General features: G+C 37.4%; 1 protein-coding gene across 2 annotated transcripts; it reads left to right on the top strand.

Moving 5' to 3' along the window:
- Positions 1-4,397: 4,397 nt before the first annotated feature.
- LOC311077142 (uncharacterized protein) lies at positions 4,398-9,658 on the top strand. Of its 2 annotated transcripts, XM_084138950.1 has the most exons (4): positions 4,398-5,111; positions 7,887-8,330; positions 8,685-8,903; positions 9,051-9,658. In XM_084138950.1, exons 1-4 carry the CDS (start codon positions 4,848-4,850, stop codon positions 9,261-9,263), a joined length of 1,140 nt encoding a protein of 379 aa, XP_083995076.1. In that variant the 5' UTR covers positions 4,398-4,847; the 3' UTR covers positions 9,264-9,658. The 2 variants fall into 2 exon arrangements, with proteins under 2 accessions (XP_083995076.1, XP_083995077.1); XM_084138951.1 differs by lacking the exon at positions 4,398-5,111 and having other exon boundaries at positions 7,815-8,330.
- The last annotated feature ends 13,120 nt before the right edge of the window (positions 9,659-22,778 follow it).

Raw genomic sequence — 22,778 nt, 5'->3', positions numbered from 1 at the left:
TCAATTCCGACAATTTTCTATCTCTGTATCTAAAAATATTAGACTGTTGCATAAGGTCACACAAAATATGTCGCTTGTGAAATCAATCATACAATATAGATAAATGCTACAAGACCGAACTTACTGAACAGAAACAGGACTTAATGATAAGAGCCAATTAATAAGTTAATTTTTGCAAAAGTTAAATACCTTATAAATAACACTATAGAAACTTAACACTATGTAATCTTTAAAATCAAACAAATGACTATGTTTTGATGATGTTTATTTTCCAATGTAGTTTTCGGATCAGTGATGGCGATCAAGAAGGCAGCAGAGCAGACTGGAGCTGTAGCTGGTCCTTCTTTCAGGCTTTCTGTCACTGCAAATAAATTTTGTCTGTTTTTTTGGGTTTGGTTATTGGGTTCAAAGTTTGGGTTTGGTTATTGGGTTCCAAGTTTGGGTTTGGTTATTGGGTTCCAAGTTTGGGTTTGGTTATTTGGTTCCAAGTTTGGGTTTGGTTATTTGGTTCCAAGTTTGGGTTTTTTGGTTCAAAAGTTTGGGTTTTTTGGTTCAAAAGTTTGGGTTTTTTGGTTCAAAAGTTTGGGTTTTTTGGTTCAAAAGTTTGGGTTTCTGGCTCTTTTTTTTAGGTGCGTTAGCAAGCTGCTTATGTGCGTTTGTTTTGTTTTGCATGGGCAGATTGCAGAGAGGTTGCGTTTGGGTGCAAGCAAGCAAGCAGAGCAGCGGCGTTTGTAATGAAAGGCCAGTTATTTTATCAGTTTGTGAAGAGAAAGTGGAGAATGGCAAAGGTTTAAGCAAATAAGCATGATAAAGGTTTGAGTGAAAATAGATATAAAGGTATTGATAGGATAGGACAGGATAGACAACACACACAAACACAAGAAGAACAAAAACAAGTTAGTTACATTCTGAACACAAACAAACATGCCTAGTACAAGAATAATTGAATCATTAAATGTAGGCTAAATAAGAACTGTACAACATTGCCATCATATTAATCATGAATTGTGTTTAAGTGCTACCTAGTATTTCTATTCTCTTTCTATTTCTATTTCTATACGCTTATATTTTAAAGTTGGGTAATGTAATCCAGCTTTAAGGGTTAATTCTTGAAAAAAAAATTATTTTCTTTTTTTTTATCTTAATCATCATTCCTTACTTTTCCTTACTTTCACTATAAAGATATTGCAAAAAACACCATGTATTAAATCTGAAATGTTTAACAATGTAACTTACCTAGATGGACAAGATGTCCAATCTACTTTAGACAACAACAAAAAAGACAAAGTAGATTTGTTCACAGCTCGAACAAAGCCTGCAAGATCACATTTAACAAAAAGTTGACATTGTTATATATTGTCCTTCAAGATATATTAAGTCCATCCAATAATAATGCATTAACACGCTGCAGTTATTTTCTTTCTACCAATCAAGTTTTCAACCTAATTAAGTAAAATCAAATACATGCAGTGGAAATGGGCAAACAAATTGCCGTAACATTATTCTAGCACTTACAAGGAAACTCTTCACCAGAGAGAGCGAGTTGGACAGGAACACAGCCTGGATTAGCAGCTATGCACTAAAATAGAAAAAATTGAAAAAATGAACTGATTATATGCATTTATTTGTCCGTTAAACTGATGTAAAATGACAGAAGAAAAGATTAGGCTTAAACAATATATGATCCTGTGGCCCCTCTGGTGGACAACACTACTATTACAGCCTTCAACTCAGCATCAGAAATTAATGAAACTAAGCATGTTTCCTAGAATTACTCTTTACATCAATCAAGGAAAAATAATTAATACTAATAGATAAATTATAGTTATAGCCCTAAACTATTCCTTTACCTTTTAACTCAGATTATTGGCTTTGGCCACCAAACAGTAGTAGTACATGGTACCAAACATCATACAATCAGAACATTTGAATGACTCCAAATAAAATGTACTGTGAAACAAAAAATGTATGTACACACACACCTGTCATACAATGATGATGGCTCTTAAAAGAGCCTTTAGTTGCACTTATATGGCTTATGTTTTTTTCTTTTTCTCTGCAGCAGCACAGCCTGGATGTCGGCTGCTGTTCAGAGAAAAAAGAAAAAAGGAAGAAAAAGAAAGTATTACCATAAAGATGAAATAATCACCAAAAATCATCTAAAATATATAATATTACATTGGTGTGTGAGAATTTGTAAAGTGTTAATCAAAAATAATACTTACATAGCAAAGGAATGCAATGTAAGGGCAAATAAAAAGGTTGAAAATGACCTGTTTTCAGAAGTGTAAAAGGAAGAAGAAAACAAAATCAATGTGCAGATGAATTATATACATTATAAAGAAAAATGATGACTGACTAATTAATATCCTATGATCATTATTATTATTATTATTATATAATATCAGACTGCAGTAAGTCAAATAGAATACTTAGGGGTATTTAGGATTATCTAAGTGTTTAGATTATCAGTCATAATGTCTAAACCATTCGAGGTAGACTGACCACGAGCTATGAGGTTGTGAAACTAATGTTTTTGCTCCTGTAGAAGCTATTAGTTCGTATGAAATCAACCTTGTTTTAAGAAAAACATGTTTTATCCGCGATCTTATGGGGGGAAAAAAACTACACTACCCACAATCCTAAGCGGAGCAGCACCGTCTCTGATTAGTCCAACTCGCTGTTACCATAGAAACGTTTACCTTACTGGCGAACGGCTAGAGCGAGCTTGATAGTTTGATACTTTCAGAGAATGTTTTGCCTTCTTGGCCGTTTTAAAAACGTTTTGTTGGCTTGGTCCCAGACTTAAAACTCTCTATAAAATCAATTTGTGGGTCAATGTTTAGCTCTATAACAACAATGGCAGGCTTAACGACTTCACGAACCGCAACTACCACAATGTTAACAGAAAGTAAATAAAGTTAATAAAAGGCTGATTTGACGTTGACTTGACTGACAGGACAGCTGTTTCGGTGGTTGCCTAGCAACATAAACGAAGCTCACTGCACGTTCTGTGTGATCGGGGCCTAACTTTTAACAGTTTACCAGTGTGGTGACTTATCATTATGGACGGCCCTCCACCATTCATTAATCATACGTAATGAGATAAGAATGTTTGTAGGTTGGTTAGGTATTAGATTTAAAATTTAAAGATACATTTCCTCAGAGGATAAGGGGCTATTTGGCCGGTTGCTTTTAACACCAACGAGTAATGATCATAATCAGGCTAAAATGGGTGTATTTTTAAAACAATAAAATAAATTAATTCACCACTATTTTTATTACGAATTTTAAAAAACAATTGTGAGATATTTCTCAAATTCCAAACGCTTACCTGACGGAAGATGACAGCTGTTGATTGACTGTTGACAGAAACAGATGATTTCAGTTGAATGAGTGACAGGTTATTAGCTGCAAAGTTCCAGCAGTCTCATTGGTTATAATCAATCACGTGCTGAAGAGCTGATAACGGTCATTTAATTTAATTTTTAAAATTACATTACTGAGCATTTGTTTGTCCATTAATTTACCCCCTCCTTTTATAAACATTTAAATAGATATAACATAACTAAACAATGATAATCAAGTAAGTAAATTAATCATTCAATTATTTAAAACAATAATTATTTTACTGAAAAACAAAAGTTAATTTCAATTCATCTGTAAGATATGAAAAACTGGTTGAAGAGTGACCACTGCTCGATAAAACAACCTTGCTAAGAAATTAATTTCTTGCTCTGAGATGAAAGTCTCACCTAATGACCTTGATTATTCTAACTGACTTTGACATTATATGTTCATTTAAGAGTTAAAATAGTCAAACATTCGCTCACATTTAGTGATGCACAGATATCCTCAAAACATTTAAATTTATGGAGTTAGATGAATTAAAGAGAGATATATATATGAGAAAATGTATTGCATTTAACCCAAAATACTTTGCCATGAGAAAACACTGAACACGTGATGACCTTCCTCGCTACTCGGATGCCCACCTTGGGCTGAACTAGTGTGAGCCTTACACATCCATTAAAATACATACACTTCATTCTAGCATATGATGAATGAATGTTATTTATGAATTCATATGCATTAACATAACTGGTTGATTAAAAACAAGTTCAAAACATAATAAATACAATTATTTTATTAAATACATTATAATAAGTACAATTCATTAAAAAAAAAAGTGCAACATAAATTAATAAAAATAAAAATCATTCCATTAGGCATCCCATGTACTGTAGAAAAACAAAACACCAAGACAAATTCGCTTTGTTAGCTGCATGATCTTGTTAATCAAGATAGAATGTACAATGAATTCTAATACTTCTACCTTTTTTTCACATGCTTTGTCTGTTTGGTAAGATGGCAATACAATGTGTCCACAGTCAGCTTTTTCACTATATTCATAGAAAATATAATTAACATGATATAACAGTCAAATGAAACTCTTATTACTTAACCTACCAAACATATGCAATAAACACCCATTTATAAGAATTTTCAACTAATGAGGACCACTACAATGTCCTCACTAGTTGTTTGTCATATTTCACTATATTAGGGAGAGCATTTGGCCATTTTGGAGATTTTGGAACTCCAACATGGCAGCCATGTGCAACTAGCCAATTACACACTCACTGTCCCTCTCATTCCCCCTGTCTGTCCCTGTCCCAATATCCGCACTTCTGCCCGGGGACCCTCAATGCGTGTTTCCGCTAAGGGGTGCAAGACCGAAGGGTGTCCCCAAGGGCGTAGATTTGGTTTGAACATTGGGGGGGGGGTTGAAGTTTGGGTATGCCTCCTTTTCATGTGATCATGGTATAAATATCAGGGGGGTTGTAATGCATAGATTTAAATATTGGGGGGGTTATCTCCCCCCCAACCCCCCCACAAATTACACCCCTGGGTGTCCCGATCCTCTAATGGTGTTCTCCAGGGGTTCTCACACACACAATCTCATGTGTTGCACAAATGCATGTCTACACACACAAAAAAAATCTGCTTTGTCATCATGTGGCATGGCGATACCTTTTGATTGGACTGCTGCCAAGTATAAGACCCCCGGACCCCCTCTATACTTCACAACTCGGCAACAAGTTTCTAAGGTGAGTCGCTTTTTACTTCTATATAAACTGTCAAGACAGGCAGAACAGAGAACAGAGGTTGTGTATTTTTTTTACCATTAATGAGGATTTAGTCTTAGGTGTTCCTGACAGGAAATTGTATTTTACATTATGAGTGTAATTTGAAATAGGTTATATAGAAATGACAGTAATAAACATTTTGACAGGATTTAGTCTGTGTTCCTGACAGGAAAGTGTATTTTCTGAAGTATTTTTTTTACTTTTTTTACATTACGAGTGTAATTTGAAATAGGTTATATAGAAATGACAGTAATAAACATTTTGACAGGATTTAGTCTGTGTTCCTGACAGGAAAGTGTATTTTCTGAAGTAATTTTTTAACTTTTTTTACATTACGAGTGTAATTTGAAATAGGTTATATAGAAATGACAGTAATAAACATTTTGACAGGATTTAGTCTGTGTTCCTGACAGGAAAGTGTATTTTCTGAAGTATTTTTTTTACTTTTTTTACATTACGAGTGTAATTTGAAATAGGTTATATAGAAATGACAGTAATAAACATTTTGACAGGATTTAGTCTGTGTTCCTGACAGGAAAGTGTATTTTCTGAAGTAATTTTTTAACTTTTTTTACATTACGAGTGTAATTTGAAATAGGTTATATAGAAATGACAGTAATAAACATTTTGACAGGATTTAGTCTGTGTTCCTGACAGGAAAGTGTATTTTCTGAAGTATTTTTTTTACTTTTTTTACATTACGAGTGTAATTTGAAATAGGTTATATAGAAATGACAGTAATAAACATTTTGACAGGATTTAGTCTGTGTTCCTGACAGGAAAGTGTATTTTCTGAAGTAATTTTTTAACTTTTTTTACATTACGAGTGTAATTTGAAATAGGTTATATAGAAATGACAGTAATAAACATTTTGACAGGATTTAGTCTGTGTTCCTGACAGGAAAGTGTATTTTCTGAAGTATTTTTTTTACTTTTTTTACATTACGAGTGTAATTTGAAATAGGTTATATAGAAATGACAGTAATAAAAAACATTTTGACAGGATTTAGTCTGTGTTCCTGACAGGAAAGTGTATTTTCTGAAGTAATTTAACTTTTTTTACATTCCAAGTGTAATTTGAAATAATTTATTAAGAAATAACAGTAATAAAATAGCCTGGTTGACACCAGACCCTTCTCAGTTGTAACAGAGTGGGGGAAGGTTTATTCACAGCCCATTTCCAAAGGGCCGTCACCAACGGATGCCGCTCAAATGCAATTGGATAGACCTAAAACCAATCAGAGCGATCGTCATCGTGTTGTCACGATGACTATCGCTCTGATTGGTTTTAGGTCTATCCAATTGCATTTGAGCGGCATCAGTTGGTTATGAAGAAATGACAGTAATAAAAAACATTTTGACAGGATTTAGTCTGTGTTCCTGACAGGAAAGTGTATTTTCTGAAGTCATTTTTTTACTTTTTTTACATTACAAGTGTAATTTGAAATAATTTACTAAGAAATGACAGTAATAAAATAGCCTGGTTGACACCAGACCCTTCTCAGTTGTAACAGAGTGGGGGAAGGTTTATTCACAGCCCATTTCCAAAGGGGCGTCACCAACGGATGCCGCTCAAATGCAATTGGATAGACCTAAAACCAATCAGAGCGATCGTCATCGTGTTGTCACGATGACTATCGCTCTGATTGGTTTTAGGTCTATCCAATTGCATTTGAGCGGCATCAGTTGGTTATGAAGAAATGACAGTAATAAAAAACATTTTGACAGGATTTAGTCTGTGTTCCTGACAGGAAAGTGTATTTTCTGAAGTAATTTTTTTACTTTTTTTACATTACAAGTGTAATTTGAATTAATTTATTAAGAAATGACAGTAATAAAATAGCCTGGTTGACACCAGACCCTTCTCAGTTGTAACAGAGTGGGGGAAGGTTTATTCACAGCCCATTCCCTTTGTAAATCACCTCAGCGTTTGTGATTGGTGCCTCGATTTGCATTTAGTCTAAGGAGTGTTTTAGAAAATACACTTTCCTGTCAGAAGTAATTTCTTTACCTTATCCTTTCTTACTCTCTGGAGTGTCAGCACATACTGCTGCCAACTACCAATGACACACCTGTGACAAAGGGAGGAAAAATTCAAATAAGTGCATATCTAAAAATTCCCTGATGCCAAGCTAAAATAAAATGATTTTCATGATACCTGACATTCATATGCCATAAGTGCAGACTTTTACTTTAAAGTTAATCATTACAACATGATAATATATTCACTAGTGAAATGTGTAATTTATATTTATATCTATATACCGGTAGCTGACATCAATAAGTATCATGTTATCACTCAAAGTAACGAGAGGGCCACTTCTGACAGGATTTTACCTTCCTGTTAGAAAAGTTAATTTTTCAACAGTATAGGAAGTGTAACACTATAACAGGTAGCAAGGCTATTTATTTTACAAACTTAAATCTGAGTTTAATAAAGTCATGACAAGCTAATTGATAGTTCATTTGACAAGAGCCTCTTTTACACTATTTTAATGAGCGAGATGCTGAATTCATTTGTTAAAAATCTAAATCTGGACTAGAAATCAGCTACAGGTTTAGCAACACTAATCATTTGAGTCTGATGGAGGAAAAGAGCCTAATATTTGTTAGCGAAAATAAAACCTGATGTGATTGTTATAAATACTCAGTGTGCTATTGATGTGATATTTAGTTTTGCATGTTTTGTGAAAATAAAATGAACAACATTCATAAGTATTATTATTTTACCCACAGATGACTCAAACTAATAGCCCTTACAGCCGGCCCGCACCAATGAGGTGCATCTGTGTGGCAAACAGGACTGTCCACAGGGGTACAGCCTTTGCCCAGCAGGAAGGTGGCGAAGTAATAATCACAGCCACAAAGACGACGACAACAAGTGCACTCAGCACTGGAGGTGCTAAAGTGTATTTAGCACCCAAAAGTGGAGAAGAGGCCGAATTTGAGCAGGGTGGGACATTTGTAATAAAAAATTACTCGCTCTCGCTCAAGTTCGGCCATGAGTGCATTTTCTTGGGTTCGGCGTCAAGCAAATTCAAAACGGCACCAATTAATCTGCCAGAAGACGCAAGGGCAAGAGCAGAGGAGGCTCTTTGCCCATCTTCAACATTTAAAAGTGGGGATGACAGTGACATATTCACAAATGGATATGTCACCCTTGGTGGCTATGTGGAGAGGGTGAGTAAAAATGTCATACTTAAGAATGATATACGCGTTGAGTTCTTTATTTAATTATTATAATGTTATCTAAGACAACATGTTTAACACATACAGTCTTATACTGGTAAATTATTGGTAAATTATTGGCAAATCACCAGTTAGAGATCATGTGTGAACAGGATGTGATTCCACAGGGCTGATTACTGTAAGCTTTTTTTTTGTCCTGTGTAAACATCTATTAAAGATGTGCATCTTTACCTATTAAGCCTCGCTTTCTTTTAAAAAAGACAGTTCATCAAAATATGAAAATTCATAAAAATTCATCATTTACTCACCTTAGAAGCGAAAATCTCTCTCTCTCCCTCTTTGTAGTTACAAGTGGTCCGCATGACAGCAGTCAAGGGAGGTGAAGTCCCCATCCTAGACCTTCATTTGATGACTGCCGGGAAACTTGTTGAGGTGTCGCTGTGGCGGGATGAAGCCCTCGTAGATATGAGGATGGGGGACTACATTGAGGCCACACACCTGAAGCCAAATGTCTGGCCCAATGGGAGGTCAAAGATGAACTCCACCTCATATACAACAATCAAGGTACATTGTTGTTAAGATACCTAAAAGGGATTAAATGAAAATTAAAATCATGTCAATTTATGCACATAAAAATTTATCATAAACCTGTCCCCCATAGACTGCAATGCAACTTACATAAATGTAAAGATTCCACATTTCACTTTGCAGGTCTCAGAGAGAGCAGTGAAGACCGTTGAGGTGGAGGTAATCGGACTGTCAGAGGAGGCGGACATGTTCATCCTCCTCGATTCCGATTACGGAGAGTACAGGATGCCATCAAATTTGTACATGGGTGGCAGCAAAGAGCTGCTTGGCGAGCTGCCCATGACTTTAATTATTGACCACTTAAATTTTAAAGTGGTGAAGTTCAGCAAAAAGTGAATGAAAATTCTGCAAGTATTTACTCATCCTTAAATTGGTACAAACCTATAGTTCTTTCTTTTGCTGGAACACAAAATAAGATATTTTAAGGAATGCTTGTAACCTGACATTATGTGGTCCTTGTTGCCTTCCATAGTATTTTTTTTTCTATACTATGGAAGTCAATGGGGACTAGCAACTGTCTAGGTACTGTCATTCCTTAAAATATATTATTTTCTGTTTCAGCAAAAGAAAGAAAGAAATATAGGTTTGTTACTTTGTATCAATTTATAGATGAGTAAATTCTTGAAGAATTTGAGTAAACTATTCCTTACATTTTTGGTTTATTTGCCTTTTTTATACCATGTTTTGGAAGTTCAATTTTACATATATTTTAGTTGTTCAAATAAATGTTCCTGTTATAATTTAATGCTATGGTTTCTTGCTATGTTTTTGTACTTCTCCATTTACTCTCATCTCAAAACAGAGTGTCCAGAGCGGCGCTTAATGGGGCAGTAAAACTGAAATAAATCACAATCATCACTGTTAGTTTTGTATGTTTTAAACGCCATGCCTTTGTGGATAAATTCATGGTGAGAATTTTTTTTTTAATAATATATTTGCTAAAAAACTCCTAATTTATCTGATTAAGAAATAAAAATAAGTACTTACATTTTCTTGGATTCCTGGAACAAATAAGCCTTTTTTATAGCCGGCCCTCACCCAAGCGGAGAAGAGGCCGCATTTGAGGAAGGATTACATATGTAATAATTACACTGTCTTTTAAATATTGGCATGAGTGTATTTGTCTGGGACCCACATAAGCAAATATTTAAAAGTGCTCCACTTACTCTGCTGGAAGAGGGAAGGGCAAGGGCACAGGAGGCTCTTTGCCCATCACCATGCTGGACGAGTGGCGAGGACAGCAATTTATTCCTGTGTTTGTAGGTCCTCTTTGCATGACTCTGGTTCTGAAAGGAAAAAGGTTTTAAAGATCCAGAGCAGATCTTAATGGGGCAGAAAAACAAGCGCACTGAAAAAAAAAAACACAATCATCATTGTTTGTTATATTCATTATTTGTTTTATTTTAAGGAAATAATATTCATGGTTAAAAAAAAAAAAAATTACTATTAAAAACTAAAAACATATTAGGTTTAACTTTGTTAAAATGTTTCTCACAGGTTAAAACCAGCACAATCTACTAAAACATGCTTTAACGATAAAGAATTGATAGAAAGAACATGTTTCACAATAATAATAATTATTTATTATTATTATTACTAACCATTTACATTGGTTCAAACAGGATTCATACCCTTATTTGAGCATGGATAACATCCTATTGTACCTCATTCCCCTTTTAAACGCCTATTTGTATGATATTTTAAATCAAGTAACAAGATAGCCTGTCATTTTCATAAGGAAATCAAAATTAAGATTTTTTTTAAGAAAATATCTGATCACCTAAGAATTTTCAAGAATTGCACTAAGGAACATTCTTAGAATTTATCTTAAGAATTTTCTTAACTTCTTAAGATTTTCATTAATCCAGCCCAATATACTTTCAAATAAAAAAAAAAGCAAATCTAAATAAAAAAAATAGTCAAAATAATAATAACATTATAACTCTCATGTAACTAAAATGTAATGTGATATGCCACTGCAATCGATAATTTATCGGACTGGGCAAATGTCTACTGTCCATTTAGGTATGAACTGATTGTTTTTTCTTTACTGTTATTGTGAAGCGTTCTTGAGCTTGGGAAAGGCACTATATAAATTAAAAATAGGGCCGGGACTCGATAAAAAAAAAAAAATCTAATTAATTAGAGGCTTTGTAATTAATTAATCGAAATTAATCGCATTTTAATTGCATATAAATTAGGGCTGTCAATCAATTAAAAATAATTGTGTAGAACATGTTATTGAAATAATGTTCAAATGTTCAAAGGGTGAGCATTGAAATAATTGTGCCTAGCAAATAATCAATACAATACAATTGAACATTATTAAATTATTGAACATTATTAAATTATATACATTTAATATTAAACATTAAATTATAAACATTATTTACACTTGCTTTACAGGTTTTTAACATTACTTCATCTGTTTTAGAAAGTATTTTTAGACTTGTTTTTTCAGAATAAAACTTGTTTTACAATCTTGAGCATGTGTTATATTTTGTATTAAATGTGTTTAATTAAACCATTGCTGCAAGTAATTTGATAGTTAACAATATTTTAGTGTACAGTTAATCACAAATTCAGTCAGCATTGTCATGACTCATGTTCCAACTGCAAACTAGGTTGTAATTGAATGTACAATGTTATTATCCCATGATGAAAGGTAAGACGGTGAAACAACGTCACGATATCAACGTTGATTCAATTAGCAAAACCGAAGCATAATTCAACATTGGTTCAACGTCGACATACAATCTTTATTCACCCATAAAGAAGAGACGGTGAAACAACGTCACGAAATCAACAAAGAAACAACGTCACGACATCAACGGTGAAACAACGTCACGATTTCAACGTTGATTCGTTTTGCACAATCGAAACATAATCCAACATCGATTAATGTCTGTCTGAGGTGAGCGGCAAAAAATCCCGCGAATCCGCAGTTTTTTTTTTCTTCATCGATAACTAATCTAAACTCATCTTGTACAAAAGGCTAAGCTTTAATGACGCTGGTGCCCTCTGCTGGACATTTAATTTGTTGCACTTTATATTATTTCTGAATCACCTGACTATCATTCCTGTAATTTCATTGGTTTAGATCGGGAGAACTGAATGTCAATAAAAATGCGTTCATGCCGAGACATGTAATGTTGCTAAATGTCGCGGCAGTTTTGTAATGATCTCCGTGCTGATCTGGTCCGATTTCTAGCGGATTTTTGCTCATACTGTGTGCGTACATCTTAAAAGTAAGTAGTTAAATTCTTTCACGTATATTTTGGTAGATTTAGTTGCTGCTACGTTATATTGCAATTCTAAAAGTTTGTTTATTCCTTTGAGGTAGTCAATGCACACAAGCTCGATCGCACATTCATTTCAGCATAAAACAAGCTGAATTGGACTTTGAGTGTTACTTTTTGAATATTATGTGATGTAATATTATGTGAGTTTATTTAAAGTGAATGCGTATAAACCTGAGGTAAATGTACAGCTGCTGGATATAAATATGTCCTTATATCTTTATGCTATTGCATTACTTTTATTCTGTTCAGATTACGGTTTCTGCCTCATTGTATACTGTATACTGTATATTCATTATTGTTATTATTGTTCATATATAGAACCACACCCATACTGATGTATGAAGCAAAGACAACAGTAAAGAACTTTATTGTGGACATGGACCCAGTGATTTATTGTTCTGCCTGAACAATCTGTAACGGTTGTCACCTAGTTTAAGATCCGCACCTCAACAACTTTCATACAAAATTTGGTCCTTCGAGCCGGATCAGACAGCTATTACAGTATCACCATGTCCAGAATAGAAAGACAGGCTACCTCAGATCAACCAGTGGTTCGACCACGTCGACAAGTCATCCCACCAAGATACTTAGATGACTTCTATGTTGACTACACAATGCCATGTCAGCTACTTCATTCTGATGAACAGCCCACAAATGGTGCAACTGGACCTGAACCAGGTAAAATGCCTGCCTTTAAAGAGTTCCCACGTACTGAAAGCGGACCAGAACCAACGAAAGGTATGAGCACTGGATCAAGTGAAAGGAGTTCATTTGTGGAGACATATCAAGATTTGCCACAGTCACCGCCACAGCCAAGGCCCCGTACTCGGACTTCTCCAAGGCGAATAATTGATGCAGAACAGAGAGTTCTCTCCTCAAGTCCATATACAGCAGCCACTGAGGGCAGGCCAGTTCTGCCTAGAGATCAAGACGATCTTCCTCTGCCCATGAGGGCACTGCCTGTAGATTCACAAGGAGACCCTTTGCATTCTCATCCAGTCAGTCACAAAGAGATTGATTATCTCACTGACAACCTAGGAGAACTGAGGCTACCAGGCTCTGCAAATCGGCTAACTTCTGGTCATCCTTTCTCTTCTTATGGACCAACTCAAGCCCAGCACAAGCTGGCTCATCAAGAAGATGCTACATATCCTCATCTTGGTATTAGGCATGTAGACAGACTACGTGGTTACTACAACACAGACCACAGAGGCCATAACTATCTGTCCACTGAACAAAGAGAGCGCAGCCAATCTCCCCCAGCTGTTCAGTTTATGCCTCAGGACTACAGCCAAGAGACAGCAGCTACTTATGGGACTTATAAAAATCATAGTCTGAACAGTAGACCCGTCAGCTATTTCCCTTCCACTGAACCACACGGTTATCAGCAACCTCATCATGGTTATTCAGTTTCAAGTCCAGTCCACCAAGATGAGAGACTATCTCCGAGGGATACATTAGCTCACCATGAACGCTATGAGAGACACTCAGACTGCTATGGTCGATCAGCTCCTACTCCTGCAGACAAATCAAGATTTTTGACCCCACGACAGTACGCAGATTATGCTCAGCCTGAAACATATCAGCCGTACCACCCAGTGCGTCCTCCTTCTCCTCCATATCCTCATGTAGAGCCCATCTACAGAGGTCCCATTCCCACCATTCCTAATTTTTGCAGTGAGGATCCCAGAGAGTTTGCACGACTCAAAATTGCACTGGAGAATTTGCTACCTGTTGAGGCTACAGAACGTTTCAAGTACCAAATACTCGTTGATCATCTGAAACAGGAGAATGCTTTGCTCATTGCAGACTCGTATGTCAACAGCAGGTACCCATACACCAACACCATGAGGTCTCTAACTGCACTTTATGGTCAACCACATCAACTCGCACTACAAAGAATTGCAGAATTGATGGATGGCCCAAAAATCAGGAGTGGTGACATTAAATCTTTTAGGATGTTTGCCCTCAAAGTGCGCGCATTAGTTGGAATGCTGGACCAACTTGGAGCTAAAGGATGGACAGAACTCAAATGTGGGTCACATGTTTCACGTCTTCTTGCCAAATTGCCACATGATCTTAAAGCAAACTTCAGAAGGTTTGTTAACCCCATGCAAATCCCAGTTCCAACACTGATAGAACTCAGCGACTGGCTTGAATATGAACTCAGAATACAAGAGGATGAGACACAGTATGCTAGTAATGTAAGCAGAGCCTACTCTCAGCCACAGAGAGACCAGCAAAGGAACTTCAAACCAGTTCAACGATTTGCTACTGTCTTGCATGGTGGTGAACAGAGTAAACCGGCAAGTGCTACAGCAGTCAAGAAGGAGAAACCCACAAAGTACTGCCCCTTTTGCAACACTGTGCAGCATTACTTCAGTCAGTGCGCTAATTTCAAACTGCTGAATCAAGATCAAGTGGAGTCCTGGCTGAAGTCAAATAAGAAGTGCTTTAAGTGTGGCCGTGATCACCAGATCTCACAATGTAATCTTAAAGCCAAATGCAAAAAATGTGAAAAGAGACATTTAGAAATACTGCATGACTTCAATGCTAAAGTTAAGCATGAAACACAAGCTTCAGCAGAAAACAGTTGTCTTGTGAACTCAGAAGTAGAGACTTTGTATCTGGACAGACCAACTGCAAGCAGTAAAGTTCTTTTGAAGGTCAGCCGAGTGATCTTGAGAAATGGTGAGAAGGAACTTGACACATACGCCATACTGGATGACGGCTCAGAGAGGACAATGTTACTGTATGAAGCAGCACAGCAACTTGATCTTCAAGGACTTCCCGAAGATGTAGCCCTCCGTACTGTGAGACAAGACATACGGATCGTTCATGGGGCGGCTGTTTCATTCTCAGTAGCTTCTGTGTTTCAGCCAAACAAACCCTTCACCATTGAAAGAGCTTTCACAGCCAAAGAACTGAGCCTCGCAAAACACACTTACCCTGTTAAGTTGCTGCAAAAGAAATACAGACATCTACAAGGTCTGCCTATTCCCCCACTGCAGCAGGCTCAACCACTCTTACTCATTGGCTCAGATTACCCGCATCTAATCACAGCCACAGAGCCAGTACGTCTCGGACCTCCTGGTGGTCCTGCCGCTGTGAAAACCAGACTTGGGTGGACTCTGCAGGGCCCCTCAAAATTCCTTTCCACTCAGCTCTCACCCCAGCAGTGTCTATTAACCTCCACTTTGTCACCAGAAGCCGAACTGTTCAACAATGTACAGAAATTGTGGCAAATGGACACACTTCCGTATAGGAGTGAGAAATTGATCACGAGATCAAGGCAAGACACAGAAGCAGTGCAAATTCTTGAGGAGAAAACAATCAGGGTGGCAGTCGGAGACATTCAAAGGTATGCAACACCCCTCCTCTGGAAAAGAAATCTTCCACCTTTGCAATCAACTAAAGAAGCAGTAACAGCTAATTTAAGAAGCACAGAAAAACGCCTTCTGCAGAACACAGATCTTGCGTCAGTGTACCTTAAAGAAGTGCAGAAACTTGAGAATTCGGGCTATATCTCAAAGCTGACACCAGAGGAAACAGATAAAAGCCATCGCGCATGGTACATACCACACCACATTGTTCAACACAATGAAAAACACAGAATTGTCTTCAACTGCTCATTTAAGCACAAAGGAACAAGCTTAAATGACCATCTTCTGCCTGGCCCTACACTTGGATCAACCCTCTTAGGAGTACTTCTGCGCTTCAGAGAAAATGCTGTTGCTATTAGCAGCGATGTAAAAGGAATGTTCCACCAGGTGTGTTTGCTGCCGGAGGACAAACCCTTTCTCCGTTTCCTTTGGAGAAACTTGGACCAGCAAAGAGCCCCAACTGTTTATGAGTGGCAGGTATTGCCTTTTGGGACAGTTTGTAGCCCCTGTTGTGCAACCTTCGCTTTGCAGAGACACGTTTATGACCACAGCACTCCAGAAGAAGATGTGCATGCCTCAGTAGAGCACAACTTTTATGTAGACAACTGGCTGCAAAGTTTCCCATCAGTTGATGAAGCACAGACTCTTGTAACTAAGATGCAGAAACTTCTATCGGAAGGTGGCTTTGAATTGAGGCAGTGGGCCACTAACACTCCATCAGTCATTGCTCATTTCCCGGATGAGCTGAAATCTGCAAACAGTCACCTTTGGTTCACTCAAAGTGGAGCAGACCCACAAGAGATGACTCTGGGCCTACGCTGGCAGTGCTCTTCAGATGTTCTTGGTTACAGATACAAACAACAGGAAAATTCTGTACCAACATTGAGGAACATCTACAAAACCCTTGCAAGCCAATATGACCCATTAGGCTTCCTAATTCCATTCACAACAAGAGCCAAAATAATTATCCAGCGTTTATGGGACAAGAAACGTGAATGGGACGACCCAGATCTTCCCAAAGACCTACTTCAGGCTTGGTTGACTTGGCAGAGTGAACTGACGCAACTACCACATGTCACATTCCCAAGATGTTACACCAAAGTAAATACTGAACTACCAGTTCGCAAACGAACCATGCATATATTCTGTGATGCATCAGAACGTGCATATGGATCAGTTGCATATATAAGTTCAAATGATAAACATGGTGAAACTCAGGTTGCATTTGTTGCTGCGAGATCGAGAGTAGCACCCAAACGACAACAGTCTATACCGCGACTCGAACTCTGTGCTGCCCTCACTGGTGCTCAGCTGGCTGCTACTTTGAGAAAAGAACTGACCATCAAGATTGATCAAGAACTATACTGGACTGACTCCACAACTGTATTGACTTGGCTTCAATCAGACTCATGCAACTATAAGGTGTTTGTCGGAACGCGTGTGGCTGAGGTACAAGACCTTACAAACCCAAAAGCCTGGCGTTATGTCAATTCAGAGTTGAACCCAGCAGACGACATTACCAGAGGACTCACTCTCTCTAAACTCACAACACAAAGCCGCTGGAATCAAGGTCCACAGTTCTTAACTCAGCCAGTTAGTGTTTGGCCCAAACAGCCACTTGATGCCGCAGGCGATGATATCCAAGAACACCGCACTTCTACTTTCTGTGGAACGCTATCCTCCAGCCAAACTGATATTCCAGATATCTCTCAATACAATTCACTTCAAGATCTGATTAAGGCTACTGCTATTTACCTTCATGGGGCGGCAGACGAAAGTGAACTCTCTGCTGACGACTATACACAAGCTGAACAGGAACTTCTGAGACGTGCTCAAGTTGAAAGCTTCCCAGAAGAAACAGCCCAACTCCAGTTAGGAAAACCTGTATCTCGCTCTAGTCGTCTTCTAACTCTAGCCCCAGAGTATGATCACAAAGCCAAATTAGTCAGAGTAGGTGGACGCCTCCGCAGATGTAAGCACTTGGACGCAAACACTCTTCACCCCATTGTCTTAGATCCTACTCACCCTCTTGTAAAGCTTCTGATTCAACATTACGACAACCTCCAGTTACATCCGGGACCTGAGCGCGTGTTCGCAGAACTGAGACGGAAATATTGGATCATAAGAGGCAGAGAGGCAGTAAAAAGACACCAGCGCAGTTGCTTTGAATGTAAGAAATGGCGAGGGAAACCAGAAATTCCCATGATGGCGGATCTCCCCCAGTCCAACCTTAGACTGTTTCGTCCAGCTTTCTATTCGACAGGCATTGACTGTTTTGGCCCCTTCCAGGTTAAGTTTGGACGCAGATGTGAAAAACGTTGGGGAATACTGTACAAGTGCCTTACTACCAAAGCTGTTCATATTGAACTTCTATCGAGCATTGACACAGACTCCTTTCTTATGTCGTTAAGAAGGTTCATAGCTCGCAGAGGGAAACCATATGAAGTGCTCTCTGATAATGGCACAAATTTCAAAGGAGGTATTACAGAACTTCAGAATGCCTTCAATGCACTTCACCCAACCTTGAAAGTGAATCTGGCTTCTCAACAGATTCATTTCCGTCTAAACCCACCAAATGCACCGCATTTTGGTGGATCGTGGGAGAGAGAGGTTAGGTCTATCAAGACAGCACTACGTACCGCGCTTGGTTCTCAATCTGTTCCAGAAGAAGTACTGAACACGGTACTTGTGGAAATAGAGGGAATATTAAACTCCAGACCATTGGGATATGTTTCCTCAGACATAGCAGATATAGACCCAGTGACACCTAATTCCCTCCTCATGGGACGTCCAAATTCTGCATTACCACAAGTTGTCTATCCGGAATCAGAAATGCTCAGTCGTAGGAGATGGCGTCACAGCCAGATTCTAACTGAAAACTTCTGGAAATGTTTCATACGGCATTACCTCCCAGAATTGCAACGACGACAAAAATGGCAAGGAGAATCAGAAAACCTTCAAACTGGTGAAGTTGTGATGATTGTGGACCAGCAAGCACCCAGAGCCCTATGGCAAATAGGTACTGTAGCCAAAGTAATTCCTGGACAAGATGGACGAGTCCGCACAGCTGTAGTGAATGTCAAAGACAAAAGTTACACAAGACCTGTGGCTCGTCTGATTAAACTGCCTGCCCTACCTGATGACACCAACAAAGATTAATGAGCCTTTTCTTTATTTTCAAATTTGTTACACAAATTTGGGGGCGGCTGTACAAAAGGCTAAGCTTTAATGACGCTGGTGCCCTCTGCTGGACATTTAATTTGTTGCACTTTATATTATTTCTGAATCACCTGACTATCATTCCTGTAATTTCATTGGTTTAGATCGGGAGAACTGAATGTCAATAAAAATGCGTTCATGCCGAGACATGTAATGTTGCTAAATGTCGCGGCAGTTTTGTAATGATCTCCGTGCTGATCTGGTCCGATTTCTAGCAGATTTTTGCTCATACTGTGTGCGTACATCTTAAAAGTAAGTAGTTAAATTCTTTCACGTATATTTTGGTAGATTTAGTTGCTGCTACGTTATATTGCAATTCTAAAAGTTTGTTTATTCCTTTGAGGTAGTCAATGCACACAAGCTCGATCGCACATTCATTTCAGCATAAAACAAGCTGAATTGGACTTTGAGTGTTACTTTTTGAATATTATGTGATGTAATATTATGTGAGTTTATTTAAAGTGAATGCGTATAAACCTGAGGTAAATGTACAGCTGCTGGATATAAATATGTCCTTATATCTTTATGCTATTGCATTACTTTTATTCTGTTCAGATTACGGTTTCTGCCTCATTGTATACTGTATACTGTATATTCATTATTGTTATTATTGTTCATTTATAGAACCACACCCATACTGATGTATGAAGCAAAGACAACAGTAAAGAACTTTATTGTGGACATGGACCCAGTGATTTATTGTTCTGCCTGAACAATCTGTAACGGTTGTCACCTAGTTTAAGATCCGCACCTCAACAACTTTCATACACATCTGATTGAGCATTGCATCATTAGATCAACAGAGTCGTGTGTGATTGGTTGTAATTCTCAAGCTGGAAAAAAAAAAGTATAATTAAAAGTAATCTTGCTGGAGCATAACGGTTACTGTAATGGTGGAACACTTTTTATTTATTTCCACATTTCACTTCAAAAGTGACAATCGCAATAAATTAATTTGGATTGTGTAGGGGGAATGTTTTACCCCCTTATAGAATATGCATTTTTGTCCATTTTGGAGGGAGCAGGGCAATTGTGTCTCAAATGTAGCAATTTAATTTCCTCCTCTTTCCTCTTTACCTGTTACTGTTACAACGCGCGTCCATCCCCACATAAGTTGTTCTTACAATATAGCCTAATGTTCGTATTATTACGAGTTTTTGCCATAAAGAGAGATTTAAACTATTTGTTCAATCGTTAACTTCAAACTAATTTAAAAGTCTTCAAACTTTCTTGTCCAGACTCGTACATTTGTCATGCATTTAAAGGGTAGCGTTTCCCCATTAACTAGACTGCCACAGTCGAATCTGCCCCGCGATAGCTTCATAATGAACAAAAAATAAATACAAATAAACTTAACATTAAAACATATTAATCCTATCGAGAGTGTTTAAAACTTGTTTCAAAGCGAAGGGTGTAGCCTACTTGTTTTATCACATCGTGATCTGGTGTTTTCTGCGACTCAGGACGGCGTGGTCCATGTAGGTCAAAACCACACTTCTCGCCCCACTGGTTCCCTCGAGATTTTTCTATGGCGTTTTAGAGTGCGTTTTCAAATATGGAGTAGCCTAACATCACATAAATTACACACACCCATACAGAAAATTTAAAGATTTGAAAGCATCAGGAATGTTGAAAACAGGGCTAATTTATAGTCTATTTAGTCATTACTAATTCGCCTTTGAGCTGCATTAAACGATGCTACATCGGTTTTTCATCAGCATTGCAAAGATTAATTTTGACACTGATTTCATCAACTCTATTGTGTCTTTTTACAGTAAACGTTTTTGTGTATCACAAATCAAGAACAGTTAATGAATTAGTTTAGCTTTTTACGCATTTGAAAATCAAGACATTGTTATTTTAGCATGAAAAACAAAAGGATTATAAATTAATACCTTACTTACATCGTATATGCTCTTTCCCACGACATAATTCCAAGTCTGACTGACTAAGGTGAGGAGCACATGGTGTTGAAAACAGCAAAAACTCCCGCGAATCCGCAGGGGGGGTTTTTTCCACCGGTAACTAATCTAAATTAAGCTGATTGGTTATTGCGTGATGAGCTCAACAGAAACGTGTGTGATTGGTTGTAATGCTCAACGCTGAAAAGTAATCTTTGCAATGCATGACACGTGATCATCTTAACTGTAATGCCGCAACACTTTCCATTTATTTTCACATTTTACTTCAATAGTGACAGTTGTAATAGATTAATGTTGATTGTTGTAGGGGATTATTATTTTACCCTTGTCAAATATGCAGTTTTGTCCATTTTGGAGGGAGCAGGGCAATTGTGTCTAGCAATGCATCAAACTGTGTCTAGCAAATGTTTTTCAGAAGAAAATGGGACATGTCTGTGCGTGTGTGTGTCTTCAAACTAATTTAAACTTTAAACTAATTTAAACTGCAAAATGTACTTCATTTAAACGTATAAACTCTAAACGCTAAACTCAAAAACTCTAAGTGTGTGTGCGCGTTCGTCTGAGTGAATGTTAAGCGAGTTAGTGTGTGTTGTGTGTGAGTGAGTGCATGTGCGAGTGAGAGTTATCTATCTATCTATCTATCTATCTATCTATCTATCTATCTATCTATCTATCTATCTATCTGTCTATCTATCTATCTATCTATCTATGTCTGTCTATCTATCTATCTATCTATCTATCTATCTATCTATCACATTAATCCATTTCAGCTACTTTAAACTTTAAACTAATTTAAACTTCAAACTACTTTAAACTACTTTAAACTACTTTAAACTACTTTAAAATACTTTAAACTTCAAACTAATTTAAACTAATTTAAACTAATTTAAACTACTTTAAAATACTTTAAACTTCAAACTTCTTCAAACTTTCTGGTCCGGCTTTCTCAAGCCAACTTAAAGTTTGTCTCGACGAACTTTTTAATCTAGTTTTATGTTAAAATCGCTCAATGAACTACATCTCTCGTCTCGCACTATGTACGTCACAAGATCCGTTGCTCGTATGTGTGTATTCTGGCTCAAAACACTCAGGCATGACGGCGTAACGTTACGATTATAATGTAAGAATATAGAAAAAATGACAGACGTTAGCTTCAGTAAAGTTTGCTTCATTCATTGAGAGAAAAGGTATGACGTCCCATGTGCGCCTTCTGGGTTTGTAGTCTTTGTAATTACGTATTTTCACAGTCTTATACCTCAGCAGTTTTACATCAAGCTGCGACTTTCTTGACTTTAAAATGCATCTTTTAAATTGACAAACATCATATGTGTAAATCAGGGGTCCGTTCTTCGTACGTCGCTAACTCATTTAGCTGGATTTGATTGTTGGCGATTTGGCATGATCTTGGATTGTTTGGTTCTTCAACGCTCATCCTGGACTTGCTGTCATAGCAACAGGTGCGCAATCTTAAACCTGCTCGGGAGCAGGCTTATTTCATGTTAACAGGATTAGATCCCGGCTTCATAAGCGGAGCTGATACGGGAAGTCCAGCGCAGCGCGATAGTGCACTTTCTGAGAGATATTTTTTCTTGTGACTCGTGAGATTGTCGTTTTTTGTCGCTTTTAGGTTTAAAAAACAGTTTTTAGTTTTTTTTTGTGGCATTTCCAAGCCACGTAAGACCCAATGTTGTAAAGCAGTTTTTTTTTTTTAGGCTATCATAATTTTTTATGAAGATCATACAATCATGACCATGCCGATTACAGATATGTCACTCAGGCTTCACTAACGTGATTGGTAGACTGCCATCAAGGCCTCAATGAAGGGGATTATGTGAACAGAAAGGGGGATTATGTGAACAGAAAGGGGGTTCACAATGTAAATGTGCAGCCCAGTTACTATTGTGATTCTTAATATTCCAGATTAGTAATATTATATCAAATAAAATAAAAAGGCAGTTGACTAACATCTTCCATATCACAAATGTGAAAGCAAAATGGCTAGGATCTGTGCATGACTTAAGAATG

The sequence above is a fragment of the Abramis brama genome, assembly GCF_963993115.1.
Source record: "Abramis brama genome assembly, contig: SCAFFOLD_83, whole genome shotgun sequence".
In the NCBI taxonomy this organism is placed as follows: domain Eukaryota; kingdom Metazoa; phylum Chordata; class Actinopteri; order Cypriniformes; family Leuciscidae; genus Abramis; species Abramis brama.
The sequence above is the reverse complement of the archived record's forward strand: the minus strand, read 5'-3'. Positions and strand labels throughout refer to the sequence as shown.

What these genes read in the sequence shown, in the direction of transcription:
- LOC311077142 (XM_084138950.1), top strand. Translation starts at nt 4,848, where the DNA reads ATGCATAGATTTAAATATTGGGGGGGTTATCTCCCCCCCAACCCCCCC. An exon ending in CTCGGCAACAAGTTTCTAAG is followed by an intron (nt 5,112 to 7,886) that starts GTGAGTCGCTTT and finishes TTTTACCCACAG; the next exon opens with ATGACTCAAACTAATAGCCC. An exon ending in TTGGTGGCTATGTGGAGAGG is followed by an intron (nt 8,331 to 8,684) that starts GTGAGTAAAAAT and finishes CCCTCTTTGTAG; the next exon opens with TTACAAGTGGTCCGCATGAC.